Below are 24,359 nucleotides of genomic sequence, written 5' to 3' on the forward strand. Positions count from 1 at the left end.
AAGGAGGGGCTGAGATGCTTTGGGGGTGCTGCTTCCATTGAGTGGTTTGTGCATCAAAACCTCACAGCCTTCGGCTGTGGGGGTTTTTCTTTAATTTACCCTAACCCCCCTCTTTGTATTTAACCCTAACCCTAACCCTAACCCTAACCCTAACCCTAACCCACCCACGGCTTAGGATCATCGCTTGATGATCCTGGCTATTACCCCCTTACCCTAGTTCCATAACCAGCCTTGGTTGAAATACAATTAACAAGTGTGAAAAACACACTCATTGCGAGGCCGGCCTTACAATGCCAGAATGACTAGATGACATTGCGAGGCCGGCTTTACAATGCAAGCATGGTTGATGACATTGCGAGGCCGGCTTCACAATGCCGGCATGACTAGATGACATTGCGAGGCCGGCTTTACAATGTCCGCCCACACATGGTTGAGGATCATCGCTTGATGATCCTGGCTATTACCCCCTTACCTAGTTCCATAACCAGCCTTGGTTGAAATACAATTACCAAGTGTGAAAAACCCACTCATTGCGAGGCCGGCTTTACAATGCCAGAATGACTAGATGACATTACGAGGCCGGCTTTACAATGCAAGCATGGCTTGATGACATTGCGAGGCCGGCTTCGCAATGCCGGCATGGCTAGATGACATGCAGAAAGTGATATTATCACTGCATACATTGAGATATTTTCTTATTTCTATCTGTTTCTATATGGCTTCATCAGCCACGAATTAATCACAGTTAATATTACAGTTCATATGTAAGATTTACCATGTTTCTACATCATTGATGGAGTCTGATTTGTGACGGTACTGTCTTTCCAACCGAGTGGTGTAAAGGTATTAAGCAGTTTTCTCTTCATGGGCAATTACCTGTTGTTAAGGACCACTGTTCTTTTGACCTAAACCTAACCATGGTCTTTCTGACCTAACCTTAACCTATGATCTATTGATCTAATTTGGATTTAAGGCCTTTTGGCCTAAACCTAATGTATACCTAAATCTAATCATGGTCTTTATGACCTAACCTTAACCTATGATCTATCGATCTCATTTAGATTTAAGGGCGTTTTGCCTAAAGCTAATGTGTAGTCTATGCCTTACCAGGTAATCCTAGCCCCAAACCTAACCATTTGATGTGTACCTATGCAAAGCTGGCTTTACAATGCTAGAATGGCTTGACGACATTGCGAGGCCGGCTTCACAATGCCGGCATGACTAGATGACATTGCGAGGCCGGCTTTACAATGTCCGCCCACCCACGGCTTAGGATCATCGCTTGATGACCCTGGCTATTACCCCCTTACCTAGTTCCATAACCAGCCATGGTTGAAATACAATTAACAAGTGTGAAAAACCCACTCATTGCGAGGCCGGCCTTACAATGCCAGAATGACTAGATGACATTGCGAGGCCGGCTTCACAATGCCGGCATGACTAGATGACATTGCGAGGCCGGCTTTACAATGTCCGCCCACCCACGGCTTAGGATCATCGCTTGATGATCCTGGCTATTACCCACTTAGCCTTGGTTGAAGTACAATTTCCAAGTGTGAAAAACCCACTCATTGCGAGACCGGCTTTACAATGCCAGCATGAGTAGATGACTTCACGAGGCCTGCTTTACAATGCCGGCATGGCTAGATGACATGCAGAAAGTGATATTATCACTGCATACATTGAGATATTTTCTTATTTCTGTCTGTTTCTATATGGCTTCATCAGCTACGAATTAATCACAGTTAATATTACAGTTCATATGTAAGATTTAACATGTTTCTACATAATTGATGGAGTCTGATTTGTGACTGTACTGTCTTTCCATCCGAGTGGTGTAAAGGTATTAAGCAGTTTTCTCTTCATGGGCAATTACCTGTTGTTAAGGACCACTGTTCTTTTGACCTAAACCTAACCATGGTCTTTCTGACCTAACCTTAACCTATGATCTATTGATCTAATTTGGATTTAAGGCCTTTTGGCCTAAACCTAATGTATACCTAAATCTAATCATGGTCTTTTTGACCTAACCTTAACCTATGATCTATCGATCTCATTTAGACTTAAGGCCGTTTTGCCTAAAACTAATATGTGTAGTCTATGCCTTACCAGGTAATCCGAGCCCCAAACCTAACCATTTGATGTGTACCTATGCAAAGCTGGCTTTACAATGCTAGAATGGCTTGACGACATTGCGAGGCCGGCTTCACAATGCCGGCATGACTAGATGACATTGCGAGGCCGGCTTTACAATGTCCGCCCACCCACGGTTTAGGATCATCGCTTGATGATCCTGGCTATTACCCCCTTACCTAGTTCCATAACCAGACTTGGTTGAAATACAATTACCAAGTGTGAGGAACCCACTCATTGCGAGGCCGGCCTTACAATGCCAGAATGACTAGATGACATTGCGAGGCCGGCTTTACAATGCAAGTATGGCTTGATGACATTGCGAGGCCGACTTCACAATGCCGGCATGGCTAGATGACATGCAGAAAGTCATATTATCACTGCATACATTGAGATATTTTCTTATTTCTATCTGTTTCTATATGGCTTCATCAGCCACGAATTAATCACAGTTAATATTACAGTTCATATGTAAGATTTAACATGTTTCTACATCATTGATGGAGTCTGATTTGTGACGGTACTGTCTTTCCAACCGAGTGGTGTAAAGGTATTAAGCAGTTTTCTCTTCATGGGCAATTACCTGTTGTTAAGGACCACTGTTCTTTTGACCTAAACCTATCAATGTTCTTTCTGACCTAACCTTAACCTATGATCTATTGATCTAATTTGGATTTAATGCCAGAATGACTAGATGACATTACGAGGCCGGCTTTACAATGCAAGCATGGTTGATGACATTGCGAGGCCGGCTTTACAATGTCCGCCCACACATGGTTGAGGATCATCGCTTGATGATCCTGGCTATTACCCCCTTACCCTAGTTCCATAACCAGCCTTGGTTGAAATACAATTACCAAGTGTGAAAAACCCACTCATTGCGAGGCCGGCTTTACAATGCCAGAATGACTAGATGACATTACTTGAGATACGGTAATACTTTTGCACCAATAATATAATTATTTAAATACGGTAACACTTGCGTTATACAATGCAATTTTCAAACATTCTTTTTTATACATACGGTAATACTTTTGTGCCAAATAATATAAATTTTCAAACAATTTTCTTAAAATAGATACTAATATACTTCAAACTGCCTATAATCTAGGATAAACTTTGAATTGGCTATAGGACACTCTCCAGGGTTTGATCAACCTTGGTGGGTCGCCCTTGGTGGAGGATGTATAGAAGGTAATGGCCGAAACACCTGATGATTCCAAGGTTCTCTACTGATGATGTGTCCTACAATTTAGCATTCAATTGTATTGATAATATAAAATATAAAAAGCAGCCCAAATTCCAGATACGAAACTGATAAACAATGAATATCCTGACACTGTCAGCTTGGTTGCGGTGAAGAGTTTACCTCTGTTTCTCCTGTGTTTTCAGGTCGGGCTAAAAAAACTTCGTTTTAAATTAATCGAAATAATCACTCCGTCGTGGGTTACCATCCCCACCATCCCTTTCCTCCAGCAGGAAGACCTCACCTCTCTCCTTTTCTCTATCCCTCCTTTAGACAAAGGATTCACCGCTTTTTATTTATTGGGTACAGCGGTCTTTAGAGGGGGAAAATCTGGCCCTTGCAGACCTTTAGTCTCCATTTCAACCACGTAGTCGTCGGACGCGTGGGGAGGCTTCTGGGATCCGAACACCCCTAACCCTAGATGAGGTGGTTGTTTTTGGAGCAAAGGAGGAACGATTAAAAGTCAGCACTCAGCTTCAAACGATCATGTTAAAGACAACAGACAATGCCATAAATCTTGATATAATTATGGACTCAGATCTGAATTTCAACAGCCACATTAAGACAATTAAAAAGTCAGCCTATTACCACCTTAACAATATATCAAGGGTTAAAAGGACTTATGTCTCAGCAGGATTTGGAACAACTTGTCCATGCTTTTATCTTCAGTAGACTTGACTACTGTAACGGTGTCTTCACAGGTCTCCCTAAAAAAAATCACTCAGACAGCTGCATCTGATTCAGAACGCTGCTGCTCGAGTCCTCACTAAGACCAAGAAAGTGGATCAAATCACTCCAGTTCTGAAGTCTCTACACTGGCTTCCAGTGCCTCAAAGAATTGATTTTAAAATACTTCTGCTAGTTTATAAATCACTAAACGGTTTAGGGCTGAAATACATTTCTGATCTGCTACTGCACTATGAACCACCCAGACCTCTCAGGTGGTCTGGGACAGGTCTGCTACACTACGAACCATCCAGACCTCTCAGGTGGTCTGGGACAGGTCTGCTACACTACGAACCATCCAGACCTCTCAGGTGGTCTGGGACAGGTCTGCTTTCTGTCCCCAGAGTCAGAACTAAATAGGGGGAAGCAGCGTTCAGTTTTTATGCTCCACATATAATAAGTAATAAGTAATACACTGCATATATCTATATTATTCTTATTACTATTATAATCACTGCTACTACATTGCACATATCTGTACATGTTGTTCATACATTGTTCATATTACATAGTCATATTTATTCTGCTCTTATAATATATTTATTGTCCTGTCTATGCACCACCTGTCTATACTTTGTATATCACGTTGCACCTTTCTGCTGTTTTGCACTTCTGGTTGGACGCAAACTGCATTTCATTGTCTTTGTACTTGAACTCTGCACAATGACAATAAAGTTGAATCTAATCTAATGTGTCATTCATCTGCATGCAACCTCTTTCTTAATTTTAATGTCTTGGTTTGTTTTTTCCTGTTTTCATTTTGTTTATTCGTTCCCTGTGTTACTGTTTCCCTGTTATTTGTTCTACTTGGGGTTAGGGTTAGGGTTAATGGATCACTGAGTCCTGGAAAGTTATTTTATCTGCTTTTATATATTTAACTGTTTTAACTGCTCTTCAATGTTTAATTCCTTATACTGCACTGTAACTTTTTTTTTCTTCTTCTCGTATTTTATCTGTTTTTAATTTTTTAATCTGTTTTCATGTAAAGCACTTTGAATTGCCCTGTTGCTGAAATGTGCTATACAAATAAAGCTGCCTTGCCTTGCCTACTTATGTGATACCCACATTTTTTCTGTGTACTCTGTTTCCTAGTTCCATACATGTGTGTTTTCATGCTTCAGTTCCCTGTTTTACTTTGTAGTATCAATTCTCATGTGTCATGTCTTGTTTGACTTCCCGCCTTGTTTGTTTTCCCTCATCTGTGATTGTCTGCCCTGATATGCTTTACCTGTTTATCATTTCTCCTGTCCCTCGTTACCCCGTTACCCTTTTTGGGTCCAAGCCTGCACAAGTCTTGACAGGTAAATAGCTATTTTGTATATATTTGTTCCTGTATTTGTTTATTTCATATCAATGTTGAATATGTTTAGGTTTATGTATGCACCAGCCACCAAATGTTACTTAATTGGCAATAAATCCTTTTCTGATTCTGATGCTTAACAACCTGAGTACTTTCTCACAGTGTACATGTTAAAGATAACACCATCATCTCTCTTCTAGCTTTTACTCTTTAAATCTGTTTTACACTGATGGGTATGGATAAAGACAGAAAGGGATTGGAAAACGCTCTTTTTAAATGAATGACATGTCAGAATCTTTGTGTTTTATTTGCAGCAGAGTAGATCATCATAGTCTCGTTTCCTGACGGTCCTTCAGTCGACAGAAACATAAATAATGAAACCATACATCAATCTGTTTCAGACGAGGATAGAAATAACTTAATGATCTTAACACACATGAAGCTGATTGAATCTGTGCTGATAAACTCATTAATAATCACACAACAGTAGTCTTTAAAAACACTCAAAACATTTAAAAACATCTGTGCAACAGTAGGTTGTAAACACATTGAGAGACCTCATTATATTCATGAAGTATATTTTAAAAGACGGGGGTGAAAGTCCCAGCAGGTGGAGCGCCGAGGCAGCGTCCTATATCGCAGTGCAATGTTCGTCCTCTAGAGGACCTGTATTATCAAAAGTATTTATTATAATTATATATATAATTAATAATTCAACGAGATTATTGTCTGTCGTCCAGTTAGTGTTACACTGAGACAACTCAAACATTAAAGAGGAAACTACAAGTAGAACATTTGTAGCTTTCTGCAGTTATGAATCTGTTTTTTACTTGAATCTTTCTGGCAGTGGTCTGCATGAACTGAAATAGTATTATTATTATTATACTGGCCGTCCGTAATCAGATTACTGCCTTTCCATCCTACTGCTACATTGAACTGATTGTGTCAACGTTTAATTAAATAAAAATCCTGCAAACTGCTAAAACATTTACATGTTGAACAATCAGAGAATCAGTTTTCTCTTTTTGAACTTGAAAATGTTATTGTTAAAAAAATGAGAAATGTCATCCTCAGTGCAGTATTATTGTAAAGGCAGTTTCTCTTTCTATTGTTTCAGGATGGAAGAAGAGTAATCTCATTACAGTGAAGTGTGTTTGTGCTGCTCTGTTACAGACTGCTGGGATCCTTTTACATCACTATTAAACATAAACATTTAAAAACAACACGTGGGTGTGCACCTGGCTCACATGCTTCACACAGACCTGATCTGATCCGTACGTCTGAACGGCTGAAACCAGACTCAGCAAGACCACATTCAGACGTCCAGGATCAGATCAGGTCTGAAATACAAAGTGTCCTGAACCGGACATTTATTTCCACTTTCAACACAGTTTGTGGTATCCATGACAATTGGCAGATTTGGTTACTCCAACACTTTGACCCGGAAAACAACGCGACCCATAAACTTGTCCCGTTCGTCGTCGTTACGCAGGTTGGTTCCCTCGAGTTTACACTCCACCGTCTGCTCGACGTTCAAGTCTTCTCTGGAGAGCAACAACTGCACGGCAACCAGCGGCTGCACGTAGTCGGCCTGGAAGGAGGGAGAGAGAGAGGGAGACAGAGAGAGAGAGAGGGAGGGAGAGAGAGAGAGAGATGGAGGGAGAGAGAGAGAGAGAGAGAGAGAGAGAGAGAGAGAGAGAGAGAGAGAGAGAGAGAGAGAGGGAGGGAGAGAGAGACACAGAGAGACAGAGAGAGAGAGGGAGGGAGAGAGAGACACAGGGAGACAGAGAGAGAGAGATGGAGGGAGGGAGAGAGAGAGAGAGAGAGAGAGAGAGAGAGAGAGAGAGAGAGGGAGAGAGAGAGAGAGAGAGAGAGAGAGAGAGAGAGAGAGAGAGAGAGAGAGAGAGAGAGAGAGAGGGAGAGAGAGACACAGGGAGACAGAGAGAGAGAGAGAGAGAGAGAGAGAGAGAGAGAGAGAGAGAGAGAGAGAGAGAGAGAGAGAGAGCGAGAGAGAGAGAGAGAGAGGGAGAGAGAGAGTGATCACATCACATTCTTAAGGTTAGGTCAAAGTTTCTTGTGAAAATTAATTTCTAAATATTATTAACTTTAACTGACCACACAGTCTTTACTTACATGAGCTTTGTTTCCGTAATACGGGAAATACATTTTATCCAGACGAGCTTCTGATGGGTAGTACTGCATCGGTAACGGACTGTCTCTCTTCCAGAAAGAAATACGTTTCATTATTTATAGACATATGTTTTAGGACTGGTGCCATCTTGTATTTCTGTGTGTGTGTGTGTGTGTGTGTGTGTGTGTGTGGGCGTAAATCTGATTTAACAGTAGGGGGGTACAAATAAAATTTCTGAAGAGCAATTTTTGAAGGGGACACAAATAATACAGCCAATTATACTCGTAGAGGACGTGTGTACACAGAGGAAAGCCTTAATACTACCATTAGTGTAACATGGAGACTGTACCATTATACTTCTTTTCAGTGTTTCTCTTGATTCAATAAAAAAGATGACTAAATTGACCAAAATATTCTTCTTTAAAACCATGTATTTATGTTTAAGTTGTTTACAATCAAGCAAACATAATGACTTATTTTGAAAAAATGTCCCCATATAAAAGAAGTACAATGCTTTTGTGAATAATAATGTAAATGAGTGAGCCACTGGTGAAGATCATCTGCTCACCCTGACAGACACACACCTCCACAAATATGAACTGAGCTCAACACACTTACCTGAGACTCTCCACCTGACTGTCCCTGGTCTCCCTGAGACTCTCCACCTGACTGTCTCTGGCCTCCCTGAGACTCTCCACCTGACTGTCTCTGGCCTCCCTGAGACTCTCCACCTGACTGTCCCTGGTCTCCCTGAGACTCTCCACCTGACTGTCCCTGGTCTCCCTGTTCCTCAGTCCTTTTCCTGTGACATAATGACGTTAGTATTTCCATAAGCACCCATTCTTATAAAGATGTGACCAAATTGTCTTGATATGAGGACTTAGTGTTTTGGTGTAGGCCTACTGAAAAAGGATCTTATGTCTGTTCTTCTTTTCTCTGTCATTCTTTAACGTCAGATGTCTGAATATGAGTTAGGTTCATAGGTTCACCATGCAGTGATATTATAATTATAAAATGATCTTGCGTCCTCCACATAAATATTAATTTTCTTCTGGGACAGAGGATATATATTTAACTGATCAGCCACTTAACTTTATATTCAGCAAAACACACCTGTAGATCTTCAATATTAACCCTAATATCAGTTCACACACATAACGTTAGGCTTATTGCCGTGGTTTATGGATTATTCTATCCAACAAGCTATAAGCTAGGTAACGTTACATTATATTACACTAACATAGCAAACATTTTGTCATGACTAATTCATTAATTACTCAGCATCATTTCTATTTGAGAAAAGAACAACTTCATCCGATGTTTAATGTGACTAAAACAGCCTTGAACCGTCTACTTACTACACTCCTGTCACTACCTGATGGGACTGGGAGTCTAGTGCAGATCCTACAGCAGGCAGTGGACCAAACCACTGTGAGGCAAGGGAGGGGGGACTCAAAATGTTTCTAAACTTAAAAAGCATGTTTTGGGGTTTGTATTGTTTTACTACTTACACAGATATTTTAAGTATACATCATTATGTTATTTACAATACACAGCATTGTTTTAATGCTATTTCTAGGGGGGGGGACAACCCTTAGATGGGAGGGGGGGGACAACCCTTAGATGGGAGGGACCCCCCCCGACCCCCCCCCGAACCCCCTGGGATTTACGCCCTTGTGTGTGTGTGTGTGTGTGCGTGTGTGTGTGTGTGTGTGTGTGTGTGTGTGTGTGCGTGCGTGTGTGTGTGTTACCTTGGCAGTACAGTTGATGTAGGGGTCTCCTTGTGGTTTCAGTCCTATGACCTGCAAACAGACAGACTGTTGTTTTTTTATTCATTATATTATAGTTTTGTTTGTTATATTATTATTGTATTTTTCGTTTTTCGTTTCGCTGCCTTCATTATGTGTCTTCATTATGCCTAGTTAAATAATTGTGGATTCTGCTATAAGTGCATGTTAAGCATTTGTAAACATGACGGTTTAAAGAAGGACCCTTTAAGTGTTCTGATGGAGGTTTGGGTTAAACTCAGACGTTACTTCACTTCCTGAAGGTTACCACGTGACGCAGCTCCATTTGTTCCGTAAAGATTAAAAAACTCTCCGTTTCCTTTTCTCTTCAAATGGGACATGAAAGTCCTGTGTTTGTTTGACCCATTAATTCATTCCCCTTCTTTCTCCCCTTTCAAGTCTAAGCTGTCCTATCCAAATAAAGGCCTAAAATGGCCAAAAAATAATCTTACAAAAAAAAGAAACCTAAATATAGGTCATAATCATGCTGGAACAAACGACTTAAGTGGGAGTTTTCCGGGGGAGGTCTCATTTAAACACAGCAGTGAACATGATATGAGGCAGAACTTGCACGTTTCTATACGCAGAAGATAATGTGATAAAATGTGCTCCACATGTTACCAATTTTTATTTAAAAGAGTTAAGACTTTCATGTTCCTCTTCACTTTTTTGTACATTAACTCTGACAAAACAGCACCTCGGGGACTGCAACCAAGAGTCAGAATTACTTCCTGTTGCTCTTATTAAATGCTGCATTGGTTTCTCATTTACAAACATCCTTACCGATGGAGTTAAGATTTTGCATCTTTAAACATCATAAAAGACGGATTGAAAAGTGCTTTACTGACCCGGTTCATCTTGATGATGATGCACGGTTTCCCCTCAGCGAATCCAAAGCTGGAGTCATGCAGACCGGAGCAGTGACGCAGCATACTGCGTTTAAACTGACAAACTTTCTTGATTGGCTCATTGTCCTGTTCAGTGTATTCACCCACCATACACAAGTCGTTACGCTCCTGAATGCTGTCATTGTAACCTGCAGAGAAAAAGATGAACGGTCAAATTTAATGTCTGACGAGAGAAATCGGTGTCCTCTCAAAACTAAACTCAGCTGGACTCTTATTGTGAAGAATATGATGGTTATCTATAGGGACTTAAGTCTAGGAGGGAACCAATCAGCATGTCAGCTGTGGAGAGGCCATGCCTCCCACTGGATGTTCACAGGCTCATGTTGTTTAGATTTACTGTGTTATGGAAGAAAACATTTAGTCATCTAAAAGAGTTTATTAACATGTCAGAATGATAAAACTGATAAATTGAACTTTTTAGTTAGTTTTCGTGGTTACAGTTTTTTCTTATACATGATGATCATCATGATGATCATGATCATGAACATATGATCACTCTGATCATGAAATGTCTATAGGACATCACAATAAACATGTGTAGGTGTCACATGGACTTTGATGGACATTGTAAATGGTTGTTTTGCCCATCTCCCTGTCCTCATGTCCTCTCCCCTGCTATCCTCCAACTGTCCACTAGATGTCCTCAGACTCTTCTCAGTCCTGTTCACCTGGCATCCCCTCCCACCTACACACCTAGGCCACGTTCAGCCCTGAGAACACGTTTAATATTTATTTCAACTGAACACCCTGCTGTCTTTTTAGATGGTGTTCAACCTGGAAACCACAGCAAAACGTTGTACACTGGTTTGAGATTGAACATGCCCCAGTTCCCACGTTCCTCATCATCCCTGCAAATTAGAAACTGCCCATACCGTCAACACCCTGAAAGTTGCCACATGCTTCCTGACTTTGGCTGCGTTTCAATAGTGGTTCAACATGCCCACGTTCACTTCCCCTAACCACTTGCCCTAGGGGGAATTCCCGCCGCCATCTCAAGTGTTGTTCCAATTGTCTGAAAAACTGTTGTCTGAGATGGACCCTCGGAGGGCTAAGGAAACGAGTGAACAACGATGGACACTCCAGAGGTGGACATCACCCACAATGCATTGCAGTTATGCATTTGATGCAAGAAAATACAGTCAGGTCCATAAATATTGGGACATCGACACAATTCTAATCTTTTTGACTCTATACACCACCACAATGGAGTTGAAATGAAACGAACAAGATGTGCTTTAACTGCAGACTTTCAGCTTTAATTTGAGGGTATTTACATCTAAATCAGGTGAACGGTGTAGGAATTACAACAGTTTGTATATGTGCCTCCCACTTTTTAAGGGACCAAAAGTAATGGGACAGATTAACAATCATAAATCAAACTTTCACTTTTTAATACTTGGTTGCAAATCCTTTGCATTCAATTCCAGCCTGAAGTCTGGAAGGCATAGACATCACCAGACGCTGGGTTTCATCTCTGGTGATGCTCTGCCAGGCCTCTACTGCAACTGTCTTCAGTTCCTGCTTGTTCTTGGGGCATTTTCCCTTCAGTTTTGTCTTCAGCAAGTGAAATGCATGCTCAATCGGATTCAGGTCAGGTGATTGACTTGGCCATTGCATAACATTCCACTTCTTTCCCTTAAAAATTCTTTGGTTGCTTTCGCAGTATGCTTCGGGTCATTGTCCATCTGCACTGTGAAGCGCCGTCCAATGAGTTCTGAAGCATTTGGCTGAATATGAGCAGATAATATTGCCCGAAACACTTCAGATTTCATCCTGCTGCTTTTGTCAGCAGTCACATCATCAATAAATACAAGAGAAGCAGTTCCATTGGCAGCCATACATGCCCACGCCATGACACTACCACCACCATACTTCACTGATGAGGTGGTATGCTTTGGATCATGAGCAGTTCCTTTCCTTCTCCATACTCTTCTCTTCCTATCACTCTGGTACAAGTTGATCTTTGTCTCATCTGTCCATAGGATGTTGTTCCAGAAATGTGAAGGCTTTTTTAGATGTTGTTTGGCAAACTCTAATCTGGCCTTCCTGTTTTTGAGGCTCACCAATGTTTTACATCTTGTAGTGAACCCTCTGTATTCACTCTGGTGAAGTCTTCTCTTGATTGTTGACTTTGACACACATACACCTACCTCCTGGAGAGTGTTCTTGATCTGGCCAACTGTTGTGAAGGGTGTTTTTCTTCACCAGGAAAGTATTCTTCGGTCATCCACCACAGTTGTTTTCCGTGGTCTTCCGGGTCTTTTGGTGTTGCTGAGCTCACCGGTGCGTTCTTTCTTTTTAAGAATGTTCCAAACAGTTGATTTGGCCACACCTAATGTTTTTGCTATCTCTCTGATGGGTTTGTTTAGGTTTTTCAGCCTAATGATGGCTTGCTTCACTGATAGTGACAGCTCTTTGGATCTCATATTGAGAGTTGACAGCAACAGATTCCAAATGCAAATAGCACACTTGAAATGATCTCTGGACCTTTTATCTGCTCCTTGTAAATGGGATAATGAAGGAATAACACACACCTGGCCATGGAACAGCTGAGCAGCCAATTGTCCCATTACTTTTGGTCCCTTAAAGAGTGGGAGGCACATATACAAACTGTTGTAATTCCTACACCGTTCACCTGATTTGGATGTAAATACCCTCAAATTAAAGCTGAAAGTCTGCAGTTAAAGCACATCTTGTTCATTTCATTTCAACTCCATTGTGGTGGTGTATAGAGCCAAAAAGATTAGAATTGTGTCGATGTCCCAATATTTATGGACCTGACTGTACATCCATGGTTAGGTAGCAGTGATGTTTAACCGCTAAAACTCCTGTTGCTGACCACTAAAGAAGGAGAAGATGAATAAATACATTTCAACTTTTTATTTTCCTCATTGTTAGCTTGGTATTATACTAAAACATGTAATATAACTAATGTCAATTAATATTTATTTAATTTATTTTGTATCGCGCCTTTTGTATTTGCCCTGCCCACTTTCCCTCTTCTCTCCAAGTGGTCTCCGTACGGTGTAAGCTATGACGTTATACCAAGGGCTGACGTGAAGTGAAAGAGGGCATAATGAAAAACTAATGAAACGCAGCCTTTGTTTTCAAACCCTCAGAACCAGAACCTGAGCATTAAATCGAACCCCATACCTTTAGCCACCCATCTACCTGCTCTGTTCCTGATGTCCTGCGGACTTAATAAGACTTCTGTTTGGACTGTTTGTAATAAATCTCTGAGCTGTCCTTGCCTGTATCTGAGTCGGCCGGAGCTGATGGCTCTGTTACCAACTGAAGGTACAAACTGGCTGACCTTTACATTTATAAACTGATGCTTGATCATCTCAGACTGTTACGTGATGGGCACATGCAGTGTTGCCCATCATGTTTGACATATGATTTTTATGTAAGTGTTGTGCTGGAACATCCCTTTAACACTTCATAAAGGTTTCTCTCAGGGTCAGGTTCATGTTTGTTTCTCTCAGGAAGTGTGTTTGTACTCACGCTGCAGGAGGTCGTGCAGGTTTTGGACGTACTGGTTGTAGTTTGTCGGGTCACTGCGGTTGAAGGAGATTTCAGCGGCGTGCGGACGAATCACCAAACCTGCACAAAACAAAACAGACACATTAACAACAAAGATATTCATACATGTTTGATGAGGCAACAACAGTGTTGCTTTAAGCATGGATTTTGTGTTTAACTTTTTTTCTAATATAGTCGTTGGCTCTTTGTTTGTAAAATATGTCGCTCTGATGCCAGAAAACTTGTCCATGTTTGTGATTGGTCATATGCTGCAAACTCCGCCCCTATTTGTAAGCGCGGTCTTGGCTAGATTGGGAAAACATGGGTTCCCAATGAACACTTTCAAAGTCTCCAGTTTGCTGTGCCTTACTTTACACGATACAACTTTAGTCTAGTTGTTAAATATTCTACCGGCGACAGCGGCTCAAACACTGACAGATCTTTTTGCAGGAGAAATCCTCGTCTGCTCTCCACACTACATTTTCTCACAAAAGCACAAGCAAGAGGTGACACAGGGTAATGTTGAGTCCTGTGGTTGGAACTAGCCATGATGGAGTTAATGACCATCGGTGTGTGACGGCAGTTGTTAGTGAAGCCAGATAACCAGACCGATCTGCGGATTTAGTTCTACAGTTTTCAGAGGTGATCCAGATTCAAAATCTGCAGAATTTAGCTGGCTGCTTTTCTAGTGGACTGACTTTAATTTTAATTTGTTTAAAATCTGTGGAAAATTCTGCGTCCGCAGAATTTCATGTGGCCCGGTACATAATCCAAAGATATACTGGGTATGTTGAACTTTTTCTGTGCCTCTGATCCTGCCTGTTATAATTAATGCAGGAGCTTTCAAGTGAAAGACACAACCTGAGACGAAGGATCCAGAAAAACAGAGCAGAATGAACCATTCGATCAACCAACATATCAGTAGCAGCAGGTCAACAAATAGGAAAACCAGGCAAGAGCAGCAAAGCACACACAGGTTGCCAAATAAGCTAAATTGAATAAATATACAACCATAATCCAACTTCCATCCATCTTCATCCGCTTATCCGGGGTCGGGTTGCGGGTGTAGCAGCTCTAGCAGGGGACCCCAAACTTCCCTTTCCCGGGCCACATTAACCAGCTCCGACTGGGGGATCCTGAGGCGTTCCCAGGCCAGGTTAGAGATATAATCCCTCCACCTAGTCCTGGGTCTCCCCCGAGGCCTCCTCCCAGCTGGACGTGCCTGGAACACCTCCCTAGGGAGGCTCCCAGGGGGCATCCTTACCAGATACCCGAACCACCTCAACTGGCTCCTTTCGACGCAAAGGAGCAGCGGCTCTACTCCGAGCTCCTCACGGATAACTGAGCTTCTCACCCTATCTCTAAGGGAGACGCCAGCTACCCTCCTGAGGAAACCCATTTTGGCCGCTTGTACCCTGGATCTTGTTCTTTCGGTCATGACCCAGCCTTCATGACCATAGGTGAGGGTAGGAACAAAAACTGACCGGTAGATTGAGAGCTTTGCCTTCTGGCTCAGCTCTCTTTTCGTCACAACGGTGCGATAAATTGAATGTAATACTGCACCTGCTGTGCCGATTCTCCGACCAATCTCCCGCTCCATTGTCCCCTCACTCGCGAACAAGACCCCAAGGTACTTGAACTCCTTCACTTGGGGTACGGACTCATTCCCTACCTGGAGGAGGAACTCCATCGGTTTCCTGCTGAGAACCATGGCTTCCGATTTAGAGGTGCTGATCCTCATCCCAGCCGCTTCACACTCGGCTGCGAACCGATCCAGTGAGTGCTGAAGGTCACAGGCCGATGATGCCATCAGGACCACATCATCTGCAAAAAGCAGCGATGAGATCCCCAGCCCACCAAACTGCAACCCCTCCCCACCCCGACTACGCCTCGATATCCTGTCCATAAATACTACAAACAGGATTGGTGACAAAGCGCAGCCCTTGCGGAGGCCAACTCTCACCTGAAACGAGTCCGACTTACTGCCGAGAACCCGGACACAGCTCTCGCTTTGGTCGTACAGAGATTGGATGGCCCTGAGAAGGGACCCCCTCACCCCGTACTATCACAGCACCTCCCACAGTATCTCCCGGGGCACCCGGTCATACGCCTTCTCCAGATCCACAAAACACATGTAGACTGGTTGGGCATACTCCCAGGCTCCCTAATCCAACTTAAATCAAGTAATATATACATAAATCAAAGCTGAATTACAAGCTCTGGATGTTACAGGTTGCTGCCATCAGGAGCATTTAAGAGCCTAATGGCAGCAGGAATGAAGGAATTCAAGGGTTAAGTGTTAACATTATGAAGTTATTAAAGGGTTAACATTATGAAGTTATTAAAGGGTTAACATTATGAAGTTATTAGGATTCAAGATTATTTTTATTGTCAAATAACATTGTCCTAACCCATAATGCAATTTAAATAAATAAATACGGTGTAGTAAAAATATAATATATATAAAAATGAGAAAAATATGAAAGATGTAGAAATACACATATCCCACACATACCCATACATATACTATATGTATATATTATATTCTATAGCATATGTACACATACATACCCACACACACATACTGTATACACACACGCATGCATACACCCATACATATGTTCCACATTGTCTCAGCTTACAGTGTTCAACAATCTGATTGCGGAACCACACAGACCTACCCCTTAGGCTGCGATACCGCGTGCCTGAGGGCAGGAGAGAAGGGTGGGTCACACAAGGGTGTGTAGAGTTCTTGATGATTTTTTTTGCCTTTGAAAGGCTGTGTTGTTTGGCCAGGTTTTCAATAGGTGGCAGCATTACCCCAATGGTCCTCTCAGCTGACCTCACCACCCTCCTCAGGGCCCTTTTTTCTGAGGCGCTGCTGCTGTCATGCCAGAGGGAGATGTTGCTTGTTAGCACACTCTCAATGGTTCCCCTGTAGAAGGTGGTGAGGACTGTTGGGTTGAAATGGGCCTTTTTCAGTCTCCTTAAGAAGTCCAGGCATTGGTTGGCTTTTTTGATGGGGGAGGAGGTATATAGGGACCCGGTCAGGCGGTCAGACATATGAACCCCTAGAAACTTTATGTGCTCCACAGTCTCCACCACAGCGCTGTTAATGTGGACCGGTATGTGTGTATGCCGATTCCTCCTGAAGTTGATCACCAACTCTTTGGATTTCTCAACATTCAGGAGGAAGTTGTTGTTTTGGCACCATTCTGTGAAGAGTTTCACCTCCTCCCTATAATTGCCCTCATCACTGCCCTGGATGAGACCCACCACTGTTGTGTCATCAGCATATTTAATAATGTGATTGGTGTCGAGTTTTGCACAGCAGTCATGGGTCATAGGGTGTATAGCAGATGGCTCAAGATGCACACGTGGGGGGAGCCTGTGCTCAATGAGGTGGTAGATGAAGAGTTAGACCCCACTCGTACAAACTGAGGCCTGTTAGTCAGGAAATCAAGAATCCAGTTCTGAAGGGGTGTATTCAGGGGGCCCAGTGTGGTAACCAGATGCTGGGGGATTATGGTGTTAAATGCCGAACTGAAATCAATGAACAGCATCTGGACCCATGCATTCCTTCCCTCCAGGTGTTCCAGACTCAGATGTAGTGCACTGGCTACTGTATCCTCAGTTGAGCAGTTTGAGCATGATGTAGTTATTAAAGGGTTAACCATGATGTAGTTACTAAAGGATTAACCCTAACTCACCTGGGTTGGCCACCCGGTCCTGATAGCGTGGGACGTTGTCGTCCAGAGTCTGTAACATCACCCACATGGTGAGACAAAACATCCCCGCCAAAAACCCGTAGAAGACAAGGTAGAAGAGGAGGATCAGACCTGAGGGAGACAAATTACTTCATTTAAACACAGCCAAGAAGACAAAAACTTTATTTAAACACTACAGAGAAGACGAACTAGTTTATTTTAAAGCTGTTCATAAAGCTTCATTAAACTGATTACGTAATTAAATTTTCTTTCTAATTGTAGTTATTTTTTTTAAATTTAATTTACATTTTCTTTAAAAGGACAGCGCACATTAATCAACATTTCTGTAAATGTGTCAATGCTAGCCAGCCCAAGTCATTTTCAACTGTAATTCCTTGGAGAGATGTTTTCAAACCAGAGCAACAGGAAGCGGCAAGGCATTATAACTGTAACTATATATGAACTACATTATGATATTATAACTGTAACTATATATGAACTACATTATGGTATTATAACTGTAACTATATATGAACTACATTATATTATAACTGTAACTATATATGAACTACATTATGATATTATAACTGTAACTATATATGAACTACATTATGACATCAGAACTGTAACTATATATGAACTACATTATGATATTATAACTGTAACTATATATGAACTACATTATGGTATTATAACTGTAACTATATATGAACTACATTATATTATAACTGTAACTATATATGAACTACATTATGATATTATAACTGTAACTATATATGAACTACATTATGATATTATAACTCTAACTATATATGAACTACATTATATTATAACTGTAACTATATATGAACTACATTATGATATTATAACTGTAACTATATATGAACTACATTATGATATTATAACTCTAACTATATTTGAACTACATTATGACATCAGAACTGTAACTATATATGAACTACATTATGATATTATAACTCTAACTAAATATGAACTGCATTAAGTGGATGTGTGCAGAGCATACTAAAGCTGCATACAATGACCGGTTGTCTTCAGTTTAAGGGTTAAAAGATGTTTCTGATTAAACCTGTCACAATTTGCTGTCAGCAGGATTACAGTTTTTTATCGCTTTGGTACTATTATCACAAGTATGTGGTAAAACCACACTACTCTTACTGCAAAACTCAAAGCAGATCATCAAAATGGCTGTTTTTTTCAGACATGTAATCACATGTTCCATTGTTTATTACAGTGCACACAGAATTACACAGTAACTTTTTCACCACACCTAATTATATGGTGTGTATCATCAAAGACATTAACGTTCATATGAGGTACAGTAATTGGCTTTCACAATGCAATGCTCACAATACTTTTACTTCTCTTCTGATTTGCATATATACATTTCACCAACATTTGCTCTTAATGGTTTATCACTGAACCATTCGGTAAAGCTGTAGATTTAAATAGGTTTGTCAGCTATATAAAGTGTGTACGAACATCTAAACTAAATGTATACACACATAATAAACTGATGACATGAGCTCAATGCTTAACATAAAAACATATATTTTGAATCAATGGTTGTGTGGTGAGAAGTGTTTACTATATGTTTTGAATGAAAGACTGGCTGTTTAACAAGTATGATGAGTTGTGAGAGGGAGGGAGGGAGAGATAGAGAGAGAGAGAGAGAGAGAGAGAGAGAGAGAGAGAGAGAGAGAGAGAGAGAGAGAGAGAGAGAGAGAGAGAGAGAGAGAGAGAGAGGGGGAGAGGGAGAGAGAGAGGGAGAGAGGGAGAGGGAGAGAGGGGGAGAGGGAGAGAGAGAGGGGGAGAGGGAGAGAGAGAGAGAGAGAGAGAGAGAGAGAGAGAGAGAGGGGGAGAGGGAGAGTATGAAGAGTGAGTCTCAGATGAACTGAGAGGCTAAATTTAGACTCACTGAATTTTTCTTAGATGCTGCAGGGGGTTATGGGTATTTAAAATGTGCTGAATTAGGCTGTTTGTGTGTGTGTAGGTGTCACATGACATTTCTCAGTTCATACCAGGAATACTTGAAGAAGATGATATGACACACGCATGTTCGTAGTTCAGCAGCAGCTCTTTCTGTCTCAGAGAAACGGCCCTCAGTGATGGGAGAAAAATTATGATTTTTTGATGTCGTCCTCCACACAATGCTTAAAATATTCTCTTGATCTTGATCATTATCCAATACACTGTTTCCCAAATAGGTTCTGCTTGGGCGCCCCGCCCAGGTAGATCAAATCTGAATTACATTATTTTCTCCAGTCAACAATGTATTTTTATAGTGCACACAGACCAGTGGCCTCCTGCCCCTCCCCCTCGTGAAGTCTCTCGCAGTGTGCATGACTGAGCATCAACGCTTCCCTTCAGCCTCAGAGGCTCAAACCTTAGTAGTAGCATGCTGGTGGTGTTGTGGATTGCCAGATTGCCTGTACAAATAAACCATAGAAACGCTGCGGCCACACTGCTCTGAAAGCACCTTGAACATCATTTATGTTGTTCACTCTCTACGCGGCAGTCTGCTCTGCTCCATGTCTTTATAATGTAGTAACTGGAGCTAACCGGAGCTAACCGGAGTTAATTGTTGCTAACCGAGCCTGTTACCGTTGTCTCTGTCTCCTTGCCCGTATTTATGGCCTGAAAAAAACCTTACAATTTATTAAGTTGGCTATAAAATTTTAAAACTCCAATTTAGAGTTGTCTGAATGAAAGAAGTCTGTTCAGATGAGATCTTAATGACTGTAACACGGACATGGAACTTAGTAACATTACAAAATAGCCTGTTTAATGCTCTAGTTTATTGGCATTTCTTTAAACCAATCACAATTGTCTTGGGCGGTGCAAAGTGCTTGGATGGAGCCATGGTGTCTCTGCAAAATAGCTTCGGGAAGGAACTTGTTTTGGTGGAACATGTGTACATTCACAAGTAGTTTTAGTCGTGAAAACTCAGATTGGACAGATAGTCTAGCTAGCTGTCTGGATTTACCCTGCAGAGATCTGAGGAGCAGTTAACCATAGTCCTCACAAATCCACCAGAGGTTAGAACGCCAACACAGAGACAGAGGAAGGGGAAGGACATCTGGCGGCACCTGAACAATCCCGGAAGTAGAATGCCGTCGATATAGAATAAGTTGTTAATATAAGTCCACACAAAAACCCTGCAAAGCAGCCAGACCAGACTCTGTCTCTCCCTCCACCCTGATGCACTGTGCTGATCAGCTGTCTTCAGTGTTTACAGACATCTTTAACTCCTCACTGGAGACAAACCACGTACCAGCCTGTTCTCCACAATCATACCTGTCCCCAGGAGTACAAGAATCACAGGACTGAATGACTACAGACCCGTCACCCTGACCTCACAAACCACCCACTCCTGGACCCACTGACCTGTTGGCTCTATAGGCGAACTGGCCTATAGAGCCAACAGGTCTGTAAACATTGCAGTCAACATGGCTCTTCATTTCATCCTCCGGCACCTGGACTCCTTCGGAACCTACGCCAGGATCCTGTTTGTGAACTTCAGCTGTGCCTTCAGCACCATCCTCCTGGCTCTGCTGAAGGACAAGATGACCCAACTGCAGGTGGATCACAGACTTTCTGTCTGACAGGAAGCAACGCGTGAAGCTAGGGAGACATATCTCTGACTCTCTGACCATCAACACTGGTTCCCCTCAAGGCTGCTTCCTTTCCCCTCTGCTATTCTTCCTGTACACCAACAGCTGCATCTCAGGTCACCAGCCCATGTTCATATAGCTACGAAAAGTTAGGCACTGTAATTCGTAAGCATTCCATGTATTTTTCGCTGTATTCAACCCAATGGCTGCTGCTGTATAAGAACACGGTTGGAGGTCGGGGTGGATGGGTTTGTCATAGAACACAAGACTTTGAAGCCAGGGAGCGGAGTTCATGTTCCGGGGAAAAAAATACAAAATAAAAAAATACTAACAAAATACTTTCACCAAGAAATGTATTAATCTTGGCAGTGTTTTAATCCAAACCACAATCTTTTTCCTGAACAGAACTAGCCAATTTGATGTCTAAACTTAACTGTGGTCACCACATAATGCTAATTTTTTATTGTCTAAACCTAACTGTAATGTTGTGCTGCGGTGTACCCAGCTTAAAGTCACCTATTCTCAGTTTAACTGAACAACCAAGTACTGCTAATACGATGGAGCACTCATTGGACTCATCTCTGGTGGGGGTGAGTTCGCCCACAGGTGGGAGATTGACCACCTGGTGACCTGGTGCTATCAGAACAACCTGCAGCTAAATGCTCTGAAGATAATGGAGATGGTTGTGGACATTAGAAAGGATGCAGCCCTATGTGCCCCCATCACCCTTCCACTTCCTGGACTCCATCGTCTCCCAGGACCTCTAGTAGGAGCTGAACATCAGCTCCCGTAATCAAAGAAGCCCAGCAGAGGATGTACCTCCTGCAGCAGCTGAAGAAGTTCAACCTGTCAAAGACTATGATGGTTCACTTCTTCACTGCCTTCATTGAGTCCATCCTCACCTGCTCCATCACCATCTGGTAAGCTGCTGCCTCTGCTAAGGACACAGGCAGAGTGCAGCGTATCATCCACTCTGCTGAGAAGATGATTGGCTGCAATCTGCCATCTCTCCAGGACCTGTAGTCCTCCAGGACGCCATAAAACAGTTTCTTTCCATGAGCAGTCAGCCTCATTCAGTGATTCTGATTCTGATTAACAAGGCCCCAGACCCCCACTAAGACTGACTCATAACCCTCCCCCCATCCATAGTCACTACACCTTGCATTAACCTTCATCCTGCCCATTTTGCACATTCCGCATTCAATCCACACTGCATATTTTATGAATCAGTGTGTGTGTGTGTGTGTGTGTGTGTGTGTGTGTGTGTGTGTGTGTGTGTGTGTGTGTGTGTGTTGTAAAATGATCGACAGACACAGATTGTGTTTGGATTACATTGTTGGTATTATTCCCTGCCACTTCTCAACAAACCTCTTGGGATTTTACAATAATTCTCCTTGACATTTGTCTCTCTATCTGAGAGAGAAAGGCAGACACACATAGAGTCTCACCCCAGCTGCTGGCGGTCCGGCCCATAAACTCTCCAGTCCTTGGGTTGTAGATACAATCCTTCCAGGATTCCTTCGGCTCTTCTTTCTTGTTTTCCTCCCACTTCTCCGTTTTCCTCTCCTCATTTTGATTCTGTTTGTCCTCCGGCTTCACGTCTTTCTTCACCTCCTCTTCCTTCACATCCTCTTTCTGCTCCTCTTTCTGCTCCCGGTTCTGTTCCTCCGGGCTGGACGACATGCTGTGAGCTCAGTGTCAGGCTATTTAAGACAGAGGAGCAGTGGGCTGACAGCTGGTTAAATCTCACCGTGTCAGAGAGAGCGAGAGAGAGAGAGAGAGACACACACACACACACACACACACACGCACACACAGACTGCAGCAGAGCGAGGTGCATGCGCAGTACAGAGAACGGGGGAGATGTGAGCTATAAAAAAGCTTTTATTCAAATAAAATTATTATTTAATGTTTTAATGACCATAAAAACATGAATTCCTCGCCACACAGCCCTAAAACACATCATAATATAATATACACACATATCATAATATAATATACCATACACACATCATAATATAATATACACATACATCATAATGTAATATACCTTAAAAACATAATATAATATTCCTTGCACACATAATATAAACTACACACATAATATAATATTCCTTGCACACATAAGATAATATACACACACATAATATAATATACCATACACATATCGTAAACTTACCACATACCACATATCAGGTTAATTACACATTGTTCAGCATCAAATGTTACATCTCATCACATCTAGAGTTATGGTATACATTATATATGTCATATAATATATATAATATAGGATATATGTAATATATTATGTCATATAGTATATTACATGTATTATATATTATATATATTTTATTTGTATATTGCTGAAGGAGAAAGATGCTTCTGTTCTGATAAAGATCTGAATAATAAAATGATTGTAAAACAGAAACAACTGCTCTGAAATCATTTTACATCAAACTGAACCTGAAATGATGTTATCACACCACAGGGAAGACACGTGATTGGATAAAGGCAGGGTGATGTCACAGAAACACAGGGGGAGGGGGGCACGTGAGTAAGAGGAGAGGAAGGAGAGGAAACAATGAGAGAAGACTCCCTGGCTACAGTTAAATTTTGCTTAGGAAGGTTCCTAACAGAGTGAACCGGAAGTAAAGTGGCCATTTGAATTGTCTAAGTGATATGGAAAGTGCTTCAATGCTTCCTTTGTTACCTCCTTTAGCAATTTAACAATCGTCATTTCGCTGTTCATATTCGGAATATTAAGGGGCGCAGTAGCACCGGCAGCTGTAATGGTGCATGTCCATGTGAGCATTGTTTTCACGGATGGGATCGCCCCGCTTCTTAGCATTGCACACTAGTGAGCTTGCCACCAGTTTCTCTTCAATGCCCACTGACAAGCAAATAAAACAGGCCCCTCCTACAACGCGCTGGCTGCAGCTGATTGGACGAATGCGTCACATGGGGCTGGCTGTTTCCAAATTTCAAAACCAACCATACTGGCGGCTCTTTCGGAATATGATCTCGTAATTTACAAAAATAGTTCTCCATGTCTGTCTGTGTGCATGCGTGTCCCTTGAACAAAAACAACCATATATCTGAATATATGACACATGTCTGCTGCTTCAGGAGTCCCCTGGACCAACCAACAACCAGCCTGAAAGGACTCCCTCAGCTTGCAGCTTTCTGAGCCACTGGTTTCCATCAGCAGTTTCTTTGGTTGCCACAATAACAGGCACCAATGACCTACTGGCCACAACTTTGAGCAGT

At 42.0% G+C, this 24,359-nt stretch overlaps 1 protein-coding gene across 1 annotated transcript; it reads right to left on the reverse strand.

The window, feature by feature from the left end:
- Positions 1-6,828: 6,828 nt before the first annotated feature.
- Positions 6,829-22,775, reverse strand: LOC144513484 (sodium/potassium-transporting ATPase subunit beta-3-like). Its single transcript, XM_078244575.1, has 7 exons — positions 22,541-22,775; positions 17,464-17,592; positions 13,736-13,834; positions 10,172-10,359; positions 9,288-9,338; positions 7,539-7,625; positions 6,829-6,996 (listed from the first exon to the last, which is right to left on the reverse strand). Exons 1-7 carry the CDS (start codon positions 22,773-22,775, stop codon positions 6,829-6,831), a joined length of 957 nt encoding a protein of 318 aa, XP_078100701.1.
- Between the last annotated feature and the right edge of the window lie 1,584 nt (positions 22,776-24,359).

Source organism: Sander vitreus, unplaced genomic scaffold, assembly GCF_031162955.1.
Source record: "Sander vitreus isolate 19-12246 unplaced genomic scaffold, sanVit1 ctg262_0, whole genome shotgun sequence".
Taxonomy (NCBI): Eukaryota; Metazoa; Chordata; class Actinopteri; order Perciformes; family Percidae; genus Sander; species Sander vitreus.